The 12,544-nt window shown below is 41.6% G+C and overlaps 1 protein-coding gene across 5 annotated transcripts in view; it reads left to right on the forward strand.

The window, feature by feature from the left end:
- Positions 1-12,544, forward strand: part of SYT7 (synaptotagmin 7) — a 571,182-nt gene that overhangs the window by 405,365 nt on the left and 153,273 nt on the right. For 4 of the 5 annotated variants that reach the window (XM_073604668.1, XM_073604667.1, XM_073604669.1 and 1 more), the window contains one exon: positions 4,309-4,674. The exons of the other annotated variant lie outside the window; for it this stretch is intronic. In XM_073604668.1, coding sequence (XP_073460769.1) covers positions 4,309-4,674 — 366 coding nt within the window. The remainder of the gene's footprint in view (positions 1-4,308; positions 4,675-12,544) is intronic. 5 annotated transcript variants of the gene reach the window in all.

Consider the following 12,544-nt stretch of genomic DNA (forward strand, 5'->3'; position numbering starts at 1 on the left):
GTGTAGCCCAGGGGTATGGTGAAGAAAGTACAATACGTGAATGACAGTTTACACATTCTAACCATAACTACTGTTCACTCAAATGGAAAAGTTACTTCCTTAAGCCTGGTATACACTATTCGTTATTTTTCCTTCAACCCCGCGGGTTGACCGAAAAAAAACCTCTCAGCTCCAACAGAAACTAGTCTAGCCAGCCAGACCGACATACACATGTCAGCCATGTCAACCATTTTTTAACCGGCCGTTGGCTCCTGACATTCCTCCCATGTGTACCTGGCTTTAGTCAAGGCAAATTTAAATCTTTGCCCATTCCCAAACATGCATCGCCCCAGTGGAGGGTCCTCTTATGAGATGTAAATGTACCTTATTCCTCATCGCTCAACTGGTGATAAATATTCTTTATCGCTCAACTGGTGAAATCACTGCTAACTACTAGGCTGGTATAGTATCCTTATTGGAAAATAATGAATTTGCTTGCTCTTTAAGGTGTAATATATTTGTCTAGCCCAAGAGTTTTGGTGTAAGATGAGTCTACAGAAATGCTATAAAAAGCCTTCACTGACATCCCACTCACCACCTGCCAGTGTGGCACACGTGCCTTAAACTGCAAAGTGCATGGCGAGAAAGCAAGTTTAACCTTTTGGTTGCCAAACAGTAGGGTTAATTAGCCAGTGCCACATATGCTTTCATTATTTCCACAGAAATATAGGAACAGATCATGTTTATTTCTATTTTATGTTTCCATTAGACAGTACTGAGAACGTATTGGTTGGTGTGTTTTCTTGTAGGGTTTTCTCCCTAAATGGATGATAATAGCCAGAATACACACATTTAAGTTGGGATTTTTAGTTTAACCTAATGTCGGCAGAAAATTAGGAGTAGGAGCAAAAATAGAAAAAAATTTTCACTGTCCTTTCTGTATAGAATAGAATGCATTTACTTCAGAATAAACAGGATGCATGAAATCTGATCCTAGATTACTGCTGTCCTCAAGGAGTTTAACTCACTTCTACACATAGACTGCAACATCCTTTTGCTGCCTCCACTTTAATCCATTTATATTGTATTACATGCATCATTGATAGTTGCAAGCTATAGTCCAGGAGGTAGTTGTCTCAGGATAGCTGTATATGCAGTGTAAAAATGACCAATACCAAGTGAAACACAGATCTCTGAGCATTAGCTTTTTCTTCGAAGTGATATCTTTTTCCCATACAACCCCTTTAAAGCTCATCACCTTGCTTTGTGGCTGTGCACAAAACTGACACGTCTGCAAGCATTTTGTTGTAGTGGTTAGCAAAAGAAAGAAGCTTAAAGCCTTCTTCCAAATTCATAATAAAAATATACATGTAATTTGCATGCATTTGCAGACACTACTATCAAAGTGCCTCTGCTTGTGTGGCTCCTGCTCTTGAGGATGAAAGTACCAACTATACTACAGAAATATTTCCCTTGCGAGCAAAGCCAATTAGGAGGTTACCACAGCTATGCATAAAGTTACTAAAGCCGATTTAGAGACAAGACTCATGTATAGCAGCTATAGGTAATCCATGGGTACATGCCATTTTGTCTAGCAGAGTCTGTCAATTCCACAGCAATCCTTTCTAGCAGAGTTTCTTACATTCCACAACCAGCCACACCACCCCCTTCATTCCACAGCTAACAAGTCCAGCCCCTTGTTGCCCATCAAACATATCCCCCAAGATTCCATTTACCACGTTACTTGCCTGTAGTGATGGCTTGGTTACAGCTGGGGTATATGCAGAGATGGTCCAAGATGGTGGATGGCATAGCAAGTGAAGGCACATTAATGCACCATAGTTTTTGGCAGTCTTGACAGAAGCAGGAAGACTGGAGTTCCTAATGACTGGAACTGATTTTGATTGTGCTAAGGAAACCCAAGGGGATGTAGGGAGCACTACTATGCCATCATGCCCTCCCTTGGCACAGTTGCCAAACTGAATAGGTAGAAAGTAAACGAGCAAAGGTATTTAAGTTAGTGAGAAACAGTACATACCCATTAAAAAAATACAGGGAGGCAATACAAGATGACATTATCTTGCTGCCTCTATGAAAGGGTCATTAATATTATCTTTAACTACAGACCCAAAATCCCTTGACTTTCATTTACTACTAAAGTGCACATATGTGGAAGGTGATAGTTTCTCCAATGATGTGGATTGTTTACTCAGTGCAATATTTATACATGTATAATTTAGGAGAGCATTGTGGCTGTGAGATAATTGCAATATGCCTGTCGTTGTTCTGCTAGTATCAAATCTATTTTAAAAAATCTATATTGAGTTCATTTATTTGTATCCCATGCTTTATTACTTGTTATAATTTGTATTTTATTTATACAAATTTCAATAAAAATATTGAACAAGAAAAAATCTATATTGAAGTCAACATCCCCTTTTTAATCAAAAGGGCACAAGATGTTCAAACAGATTCCTTTGTGTTGATGATTAGTTTAGGTCATAGTTCAAATTTTGCATTGAGCTAGAGCAGAGTAAGTTAAGGATTTTTTCATTTTTTTCTAGAATGACTACCAGACACTTGTAGATAACTTCGGGTTAGAAAAATTGTTGATTCAGTTAGAACTGCAGATTCTCAAATAGGGATCTGTACTTTGGAAGCTGCAGGCAGAGGACTAGTCAGCAGCATTGCCTGTGGCCTCTCTGTGGCCGATCTTTCCCTATTACTGACTTACTATGCTTTGTTCTGCACTGTGTCTCTATGTGGAGGGAGCCATCTTGTTAGAGGCAAGACTTTGTGTCATGTCAGAGCCTCCAGCAAGAACAATGAGAAGGACATTAGTGACGTCCCCAAATCATCACCAAATCACATGAAACTAGGTGGCAGCGTCTAAATCATACACTGCAAATTAGGTTATGAGCACAAGCGTGCCTAGATACATTTGCATACCAGGAATTGCACTGTAATTTTTCACTGTCATTTTTCAGGAGGCTTTCAAGACCGAAGTTACATTTTTTAGGAAACTGTTTCGTTACAATTGATATTTCTAAAATTTCTCTATCACATTGCAGATCCTAACTTTTTGAGTTCAGTTGACAGATGTCATTGGGAGACTTTCGAGTTCTTATTTTTTGGGGTACTTATGGTCATTCAAATAAATTCACTGTAAATATGTAATTACGTATTTACTAAAAACAAATAATAATAATAATTAAACAAATGCACTTTTGTTATTTAAAATATGAGGAATTTGTATGTGGTTACATTGGTGGTCACACGGAGTGTCATCCTGTGGGAGAACACCTGCAACAAGACTTTTACATCTTAACCCATTTTTACTGTATGTACTGTATGTAAGTACGGCAACATAAAAAAGCAGTAACATGAATATTAGGTTTACTTCCTTTACTCTGTTTGAGTTTCAATTAGGAGACCTTCTCCTGCTCCCTCTTCCTTTTTCTATCCTTTCAGCTTTGTAAAAGTGTTTTGGCTCCCTGGAAACATTTTAGGTGGTGAGGAGCAGCATTTTTTGTGATATTTTTCTCCCCTCCTACAGGGTTGAAGCAGCACTCACATCATTCAACAAGAGCTGTGCACTGCTTTTGATGTCAGCCATGGCAAGCTGACAGCATGCAATACACATCATACTGTGCAGGTACTGCTTTACCCTGCTGAGCTGCCTCACTGATTTGAGGAAGTTAGGACAGGAGGTAAGGGGGAATCCACCAGTTGGATGTTGATTAAGAGGGGTCCATAGGCACTAAAAATTACATGGCAAGGGGTTCTTGAGATAGACAGGACAACACTAATGGCTAGAATAACCTACAGAAAAAGAAAGACCTTGTCCATAATGGCCAGTAAGATTCTTCCTAACCCTAGGCATGACATCTTGAACCTGGCTTCTGTTGGAACCACTGACATTTTATTTACCTCCAGGCTTTATCAGTCATATCCTTTGTTAAAATATTTAAAATCCAAATCCATGCATAACATATATTTGATTTTGGGTGGGCACTAGTAGGGTCATTTACTCATTAGCTATGTAAATCTTTTCTAATTTAGCTTTTCAGCAACCACCAAGAATGAATTTTATTTGTTGGTGGTGTTTTCTGTTAGAGAATGCTAGAACCAACCCAGTTAGGGATGATCATTTTCAGTGGTTGTCGTGATATATACTAAAACATAGCACCGTTAGCACTCTTTTTTTTATTGTTCACTGTAAGGTGCTTACAATTATCTGTCTTCTATGTATTTGTGTCTGTTTTCTGGACTGCAACGTCTGTCTACCCTTCACTTTTCCTTTTCTCTTTTTCTTCATCTGTGCCTAAGCTTTGTGGACCCTACTTTGCCAGTAGCTACTACTCTCGACCATATCCCCACCTCTGCGGGAGACATAAAGTGTCAGCGTCCTCGCACTCTGCTTCGCCAACAAAGCCTCCAGCAACCTCTCAGCCTTCACCAAAAGCACAATCAATGCCAGCCAACCACCAGCCAGAGTCTAGGGCAGCTACAGCTGCAGCAACAACCTCCATCATCCAGCAGCAGTAACACCAGCAATCCCCGCTCACAACGCACTGGTACAACCGCTGGGTCCAAGTATAGACCAACTGGGATCAGGAATCGAAGCAACCCCGGTAGCTGGGAACATGTGGTTGGTCAGATTCGCAATCGTGGCCTGGACATGAAATCTTTCTTGTAAGTTTCTATTCTTTTCTCTTTCACTGTTCTTAACACTTCCCTAGTTCATATATATATATATATATATATATATATATATATATATACATTTATATATATATAAAATGTAAGTATGTTAAATATGGAAAATGAACCACTAGTGTTATCTTCACTACAGGTGATACACTGCACAGGTAATGATTTATGTACAGAAAATATAGAAGAATATGCCCATTCTAGTTTTGGTTTATTTTTCTAGGTTCTAGTGCTTTATGGGGCATTGAATTTGTTCTACACATGGGATCCTGGAATAGGAACAGAGGGGATGCACACTCATATTGAGTTGGGTAGGAGAACTAGTTTGTGAATGAGACCTTGGTCATAACAAATTTTAGGTGACAAAAGGGATGTTTTAGCAGTCTCTAACAGAACCCCCAGGAGCAGTAAATATTGAATAGGGGTTGTAAACTTTATCTACACTATAAGCTAAAGAAAAAAAACTTATGGCGAGACATACACCTAATACAAATACTCTATTCCATATCTGAATTCTGGCCACCCCTGTTGAACCTCCCACTTGATGGTAAAGGGGTGCTGGTCTGGTTAACATAACAGCTGCTCCTGACCCTAAGAAATAGCCTACTAGCTGATATGTCTTTAAAGGTGGTATCATTGGGATGGGAGTGCAACATTTAACATGCTGAACAGCTCTGCAATAGTTCACAGTGAATTTTTATTTCTTGCACAAGTATAGGATATCATGGAATACACTTTAGTAACCTTTTATATTGTGTAGAATGTCAAAACGTAGGACCCATATTCCCCTGTTATAATATATTACAGACTTTATATTACAGACCTTAAAGGGTCCTACGTAATTATACAACATGTGCTGCAAACATTTTATTTAACAAGCAGTATTCAAAAATAAAGGTGTCACTTCTATATTCAACCATGGTTCACACTAGTGCGGCTTTGAAATTGCGCTACTTCAGCACAGTTACAAAGCTGCAGATCAGTGAGATTTGTGCCTCCGATTTCATTGTGGCTTGGGACTTCATTTAGCAAAAGTTTATGCAAGTCGCAATGAAACAATGTAAAAAGTAGAGCAGGAACCTATCTCAAAGTTGCTGCGTCATGAGTCGAGGCGATTTGAACAGTTCCATTGCCGGCAATGGGGTGGGACTTGTCATGCGATTTGGAACTGTCAAATAGCATGACAAATCACACTAGTGTGACCAGGGCTTGAATGGTATTCATAAAGCCCAGCGCAGAAACTTTTTAAAAACGCCCACTGTGACAAAAAAAAATCACACAGACATAAATATTTCCTTCCCACACAATAAACAAGTGTTGTATATGAACAATCACCATTTTACAAACAGCTAAATAAAAGTGTCCATAAACATCCAAAGGGGGAGATTTACTAAAACAGGAAAGTGCAAAAGCTGATGCAAATCTGCATAGAAACCAGTCATCTTCCAGGTTCTATTGTCAAAGCTTAATTTGAACAAGCTGAAGTTAGAAGCTGATTGGCTACCATGTACACCTGCACCAGGGTCTGAGTGCTCCAGTTAGGCTCGGTTCACACTGGGACGACTTGGGATCCGACTTGTCGCCCCTCAAGTCGCCCCAAGTCGCTCCAAGTCGCCCCAAGTCGCCCCAGAAAAAGATTCACATGACAGTGAATGGGAGCGTCTTAATAGACACTACTGAAGTCGCTCCGACTTCAGAGCGTACTCCCTGTACTACTTGGATCCGACTTGGTAGGCGACCTGTACCATAGAAATCAATGGAAGTCGCCTCCAAGTCGGATCTCTCTCTAAAGTCAAGCGACTTTGCAGGCAAAAAATTTCGTTTGCCCAGGCAAACCCCTCCCTCCCAGAGAGCTGATTGTCCTGTGATTGGCCACAGCCGAAGTCGCCTGTCCTGGAGGCGACTTGAAGTCGCGTTGTAATTTGCTAAAGTCGCGCTGAAGTCGCGTTGAAGCCGCATTGAAGTCGCCGTACAAAGTCGCTCTGAAATCGTGTTGCCCCTGTGTGAACCGAGCCTTATAGTAAATCTCAAAATGGCAATTTGAACTTCACAGTGAAGTTGAAATGAATAGTAACAAAATAACATCCACCATGTGAATATCCATGTTATGCTAAGGATACACTGTGTTCCCTTTTACCAGTGCAAATTCGGCACTCACCCGATCACTACGCCTATCTTTTTCCAAGAAAAAGCTTTGAACTGCTTTCAGGGACACAGTCTCCTTGATATGTATACAATCTTACTTCAGGATCTTGAGCCACTGAAGCATATACAACACTTGTTTTTTTTATTTTTTGGGGTTTTTTTTATGCAGGAAGGAAATATTTATGTTTCTGTGATTTTTCTTTTTTTGTCACAGTATATGTGTTTAAAAAGTTTCAGTGCTGGGCTTTATGAAATGGCTTTTTTCTTCATTTGTATTTTATATGATAAGGGATTATTAATCACAGCAGCAGACCATTTATATTTTGCACTATTGTGGGTTTATTGTTTGCACGTTTGAGATAGAGGAATAGATATATATGTAATGCCCCGTACACACGATCGGACTTTCCGACAACAAAACCAAACCGTGGAATTTTGTTCGAAGGTTGTTGGCTCAAACTTGTCTTGCATACACACGGTCACACAAATGTTGACCAATAATTACGAACGTAGTGACATACAAGACATATGTGATATCTCCATTACGAACGCTAGTTTTACAAGACCGAGCGCATCCAGCTCCTACTTGATTCTGAACATGCGTGGACTTTTGTGCGACAGACTTGTGGCAGAAAATTTGAGAACCTGCTAGCCAACATTTGTTGGCAGAAAGTCCGCCAAAAAATGTTTGATGGAGCATACACACAGTCGAACTTTCCGCCAACAAGCTCACATCCAACATTTGTTGTCAGAAAATTTGACCGTGTGTACGCGGCATTAGAGTGGGTATTTATATTTAAAGGGTATCTAAAGGTGGAACCAATTTTGGGGGTTTTGGTTGAAGTCTGAAAGTTTTGGAACCTTTGTCAGTTTTTTTATTGCTGTCTTTGTCCCCTACTGAAGAGATTTACCCCTTTATTAGTCCTGGTGACCACTGTCACTAGGACAGAAAGTGATAGCTAATCCAGAATTTGTCACTGAAATTTGTCGCTAAAACAGGAATAATGGGGAATTTCCACTCAATTCCTGTTACATAGTTCATCAGGTTGAAAGAAAAGACATACGTCTCCTTTCACACGGGTGTCTCCATGGAGTGGAATCCGCTTGCTCAGCGGGAGATCTCTCCGCTGATCCCTGCTGAGCAGGTGAATGACAGGTCTGTGTCCGCTCTGCATAGTCACACAGTCCAGCTCTCCTCTATGAAGCAATCTGAAGGAAACGGGCCGCCTGTCTGTTTCCATCCGATCCACCGGACCACCAGAGAAACTGGAGGGTCCGATCAGGTCAGTCTGAAAAACTGACAGACGGACCTTATTGGACAGCCCATGTGAAAGGGACCTAAGCCTATTGCATTCCTTGGACAAGAAGTCATTATAGGACATAGATGGTAACAACAATTCCAATTTGAACCCTATCCAAAATAAAAACAAATTTGGCTTTAGGTACATTTTAACGTTACCAGCTATCTGAGCCTGCAAAATTGCAAACCATATACTAGAAGTTTTTGAGCACTTCCTACTATATTTGGGGAGGGAGCTTGAACAGCGACAATAGGCCAAAGTCCTACACAGAAGCAGAATCAAAGCATAATAAGTTGAGTGGAATGTTATAAATTGTCTCTAGAAGCCAAGGACCTTTATGGGCTGTGGTACAATGAATAAGTAAACATCTGGCTTTAGTACAGTTGAAGAGGTTTCTGAATAGCTTAGCAGTTCTGAACTGATCTTACTTGTTGCTAGGGACTGGAGATTAATGGAAAGTGCTGGTCATGTTGATCCAATGGGTTCTATCTTTCCCAAGACACTGGCCTTGTATAATGCATAAAGCAAAAGGTAACCAATCAGGATAGAAATAAGGGTTTCAGATACTAGACAGCAAATGTTTTGCTTTCCTACTTCACCCAAAAAAAAAATCTAAGTTTCAAGCTTAGCCTGGAGTTCTTTAATATGGTGTAACCTTAAGAAAACGAGGTGTTATAACAGGCAGTAACTCTCAATCAATCAGTTTTCACATTTGTTTGTTTAGAGAAGATGGAGGAAAACAATTTCTGATTGGTTGTGGAGGCTTGCTACTCTGCACCTTATAAGATGAGGAGCACAGTGGCAGGCAGACGTTCTTGCAGGTTTTTTTGTGAGCAAGACACTACCAGCAGCATTTCGGCACTTTTCCCGCTGGTAGAGAACACTGCTATGAAAATAAATGTGAAGCTCTGTTGTCTTATCACATGAAGCGTACAGTGTTCTCATACAGCTGTGTGGCTAGATTATGAAGCCTTTGCTAGGCAAACACTACTGAAATAAATCAATAAAGTTTTTTTTTACTGCAAGATATTTTGCCCAAAGCATCCGACTGGACATTGCTTTTGCTCCCTAGCGTAAGCGGGCACTTGTGGTAAAACAGCTGCCATTGATTGTGGAATTAATTGGTTCAATTAAGACCCTAAAGTCTGTGACTTGTTTTCCTTTGACGATCAGATCAAATAGACTGTAACAATACCAACATTTTTTCTTTCACAACTGCACACCTCGTTTCTCATTTTTAGCACATTTTTTTCCTTTCTTTCTTATTATTGTTCACAACAATATCTCTCCCGTGTTCCAGCCTGTAAATTAGTATCTGTGTTTTCAGTCTGCTGCGTTAGGAGACGCGGCCAGCCGCCTGCGCTTATGGTTCCGAAAAAAGCCACAAAACATGTGTTTTATACTTTAATCTCATCAATTAACAGAGACTTCTGCATCAAAGAGAACAATTAGTGTTCTGGCCAGAAGAGAAAACAATTAGGAACATAGAGATCTGCTGTCCCTTGGAGCACAGCTCTGTTTATCCATTCTGTTCTGGGTGCATTAACCTATTGATGTCTGTTAACATACACGTTTTCAAAGTCATGAATGACCACTTTGCAATGACCGGTCGGTCCTTCGAAGCCAACAGCAGCAGCAGTAACAGTCCCACAAGCAGTGTCCAATAAAACCTACTCTCACATATGCAAACTATGTTACCTAAAGCAGGGCTTGACAAATTAGCTTAGAATCTAGGAGCCTGCTAAAAAAGTTAGGAGCCAGGTTTTTAAATCAGCTGTCAAGCACCCAGAACTGCATGTCCAGTGTGTCAGGCAATAAGAATTGCTCAGGCCTGGTGCCAAGTGGAAAAAGACTGATAAGTAGAAAAAAAAAAGTGGCGCTGATGGGCACTGATGGGCACTGATAGGTGGCGCTGATGGGCACTGATGAGGTGGCGCTGATGGGCTGCATTGATGGGCACTGACAGGCGACACTGATGAGGCTGTGCTGGTAAGCACTGATAGGCTGCACTGATTAGGTGGCACTTATGGGCACTGATAGGCAGCACTGATGGCCACTGATGAGGCTGCCCTGATGGGCACTGATAGGTGGTACTGATAGGTGGCACTGACAGGCAGCACTGATGGGCACTGACAGGCGGCGCTGACAGGTTTCACTGATGGGCACTGACAGGCAGCACTAATGGGCACTGATAGGTGACACTGATGAGGCTGCGTTGATAAGCACTGATAGGCTGCACTGATTAGGTGGCACTTATGGGCACTGATAGGGGGCACTGATAGGCTGCACTGATTAGGTGGCACTTAAGGGCACTGATAGACTACGCTAATGAGCACTGATGAGGCTGCCCTGATGGGCACTGATTAGGATGCCCTAAAGGGTTAGCACTGATAGGCGGCATTGACAGGTGGCACTGATAAGCACTGATGATGTGGCTCTGATAGACGGCATCCCCGTCCACTCCGCGGCGGTAAGGAAAGGGCAACCAATCAAGCCCAGCTGTCAATCTGGAAAGATGATGTCGGAGGTGTCACGGGCAAGCCGCGCTCATCACAGCACTGTCCACCAGAGGGTGCCCGTTCGCAGATAGGAGCGTGTAGCCCGCTCCAGCAGGCCTCAATTATCGACCAACCCGGCGTTAGTCCACATGGGAGGATCTGACCACTGCTGCAGTGTAACCCAGGCGACAGGACGCAATTTCCAGTCACCATTATGACCTGGTGCTTGAGTTTTGTCAAGCCCTGACCTAAAGGGTTAGTCCACCTTAATGACTTTTGCCAAAAACACCCCTATGCAATACAGCGTGATCAGTACATAAAATGACAGTATATGTGAACAGTCACCTTAAAAAAAAAAAAATTCAATTTAAAATAGAAATGCAATTGTAATGCAAAACATTTGTGTATTGAAATAAAAAAGGCAGAGAGAGCAATGCAACAATCTTCCCAGTTATTGGCTGTGCAGGGGGGGCGTATCAGCATAAGTCTGACCTATGGAGGACAGGCAGGCTGACCGCTCTGGAAGAGATGTGCCTCCTTGCCTAGCGTGGTCAGTATGAAAAAGGAAAGCAGGGGGACTAGCAGGATCACCAGATATTTCACACAAAGGAAGAAACACAAAGAAAACAGGATACTCTCAACAGTACATGGTACAACAGACATTTCATATGAATATGAAATGTTGGGGGTAACATACACTTTAATTTGCAGTGCTCCGTTCAGTGTAAGAATGCTTACTTTTTAAGCCAATTATTCCCTGCTTCTTCCTGCAGAAAGCAGGATGTACTGAGTGATGGATGCACAAACTCACAAATGAGCACTCCACTTTGTTCCCTACCAATGCATGTGCAGTCTGCTCTCAATCAATGAAAAAGAGCTGACTGGGCATGCTTCTGTGGGGAACGAAGCCAAGTTTCTGGAGCTGAGCATCCAATGCTCAGTACGACAGTGTAACATCCAGTGTTAGGATGACAGTGTGACATCCTATCATTCCACGGTGTAGACTTTTATGCTCTGTGCACACAGAAGCTATCAATGGATATAGGTAGCCTGACAATTAGGAGTTTACCATTGTAATAATCCGACTTGCATGCGGCCACATACAGGTATATGTGTCCACAGGGCTCTGCTGTTCTGTGACCCATCACTTTCTGTATCAGAGATAATGGTCACCAAGATCAGTAGTGAGAGTGAATCTCCCCAACTTGGAATACAGACACCAATAAAAACCATGTGTTTGAGTGTGAAAATCAGAGCGCCACACTAGGATTTAGAGTCCAAAATTTGGTTTTAAAGCAGGTGTGATACCAACGTGTTTCGGGGGACTGCACATTGTCCTCTTCATCAGAGCCTAAAATCAATGTTGTCCGCTGATAGGGACTCACTTTGTATATTTAAACTCTGTTGCTTGTACTCAGTACTGCGTCAGAAGCTGAAAAGCTCTTATCACTAAGCTGTTGAAACAGTGCAGATTTTCACACTCAAACCCCATTTCTACACTCTTATGTCCTGTACACATGGTCGGATTTTCCAACGGAAAATGTGTGATAGGACCTTGTTGTCGGAAATTCCGACTGTGTGTGGGCTCCATCACACATTTTCCATTGGATTTTCCGACACACGACGTTTGAGAGCAGGATATAAAATTTCCGACAACAAAATCCGTTGTCAGAAATTCTGATCGTGTGTACACAAATCTGACGGACAAAGTGCCACGCATGCTCAGAATAAATAAAGAGATGAAAGCTATTGGCCACTGCCCCGTTTATAGTCCCGACGTACGTGTTTTACGTCACCACGTTTAGAACGATCGGATTTTCCGACAACTTTGTGTGACCGTGTGTATGCAAGACAAGTTTGAGCCAACATCCGTCGGAAAAAATCCTAGGATTTTGTTGTCGGAATGTC

The sequence above is a fragment of the Aquarana catesbeiana genome, linkage group LG11 (assembly GCF_042186555.1).
Source record: "Aquarana catesbeiana isolate 2022-GZ linkage group LG11, ASM4218655v1, whole genome shotgun sequence".
Lineage (NCBI taxonomy): Eukaryota > Metazoa > Chordata > Amphibia > Anura > Ranidae > Aquarana > Aquarana catesbeiana.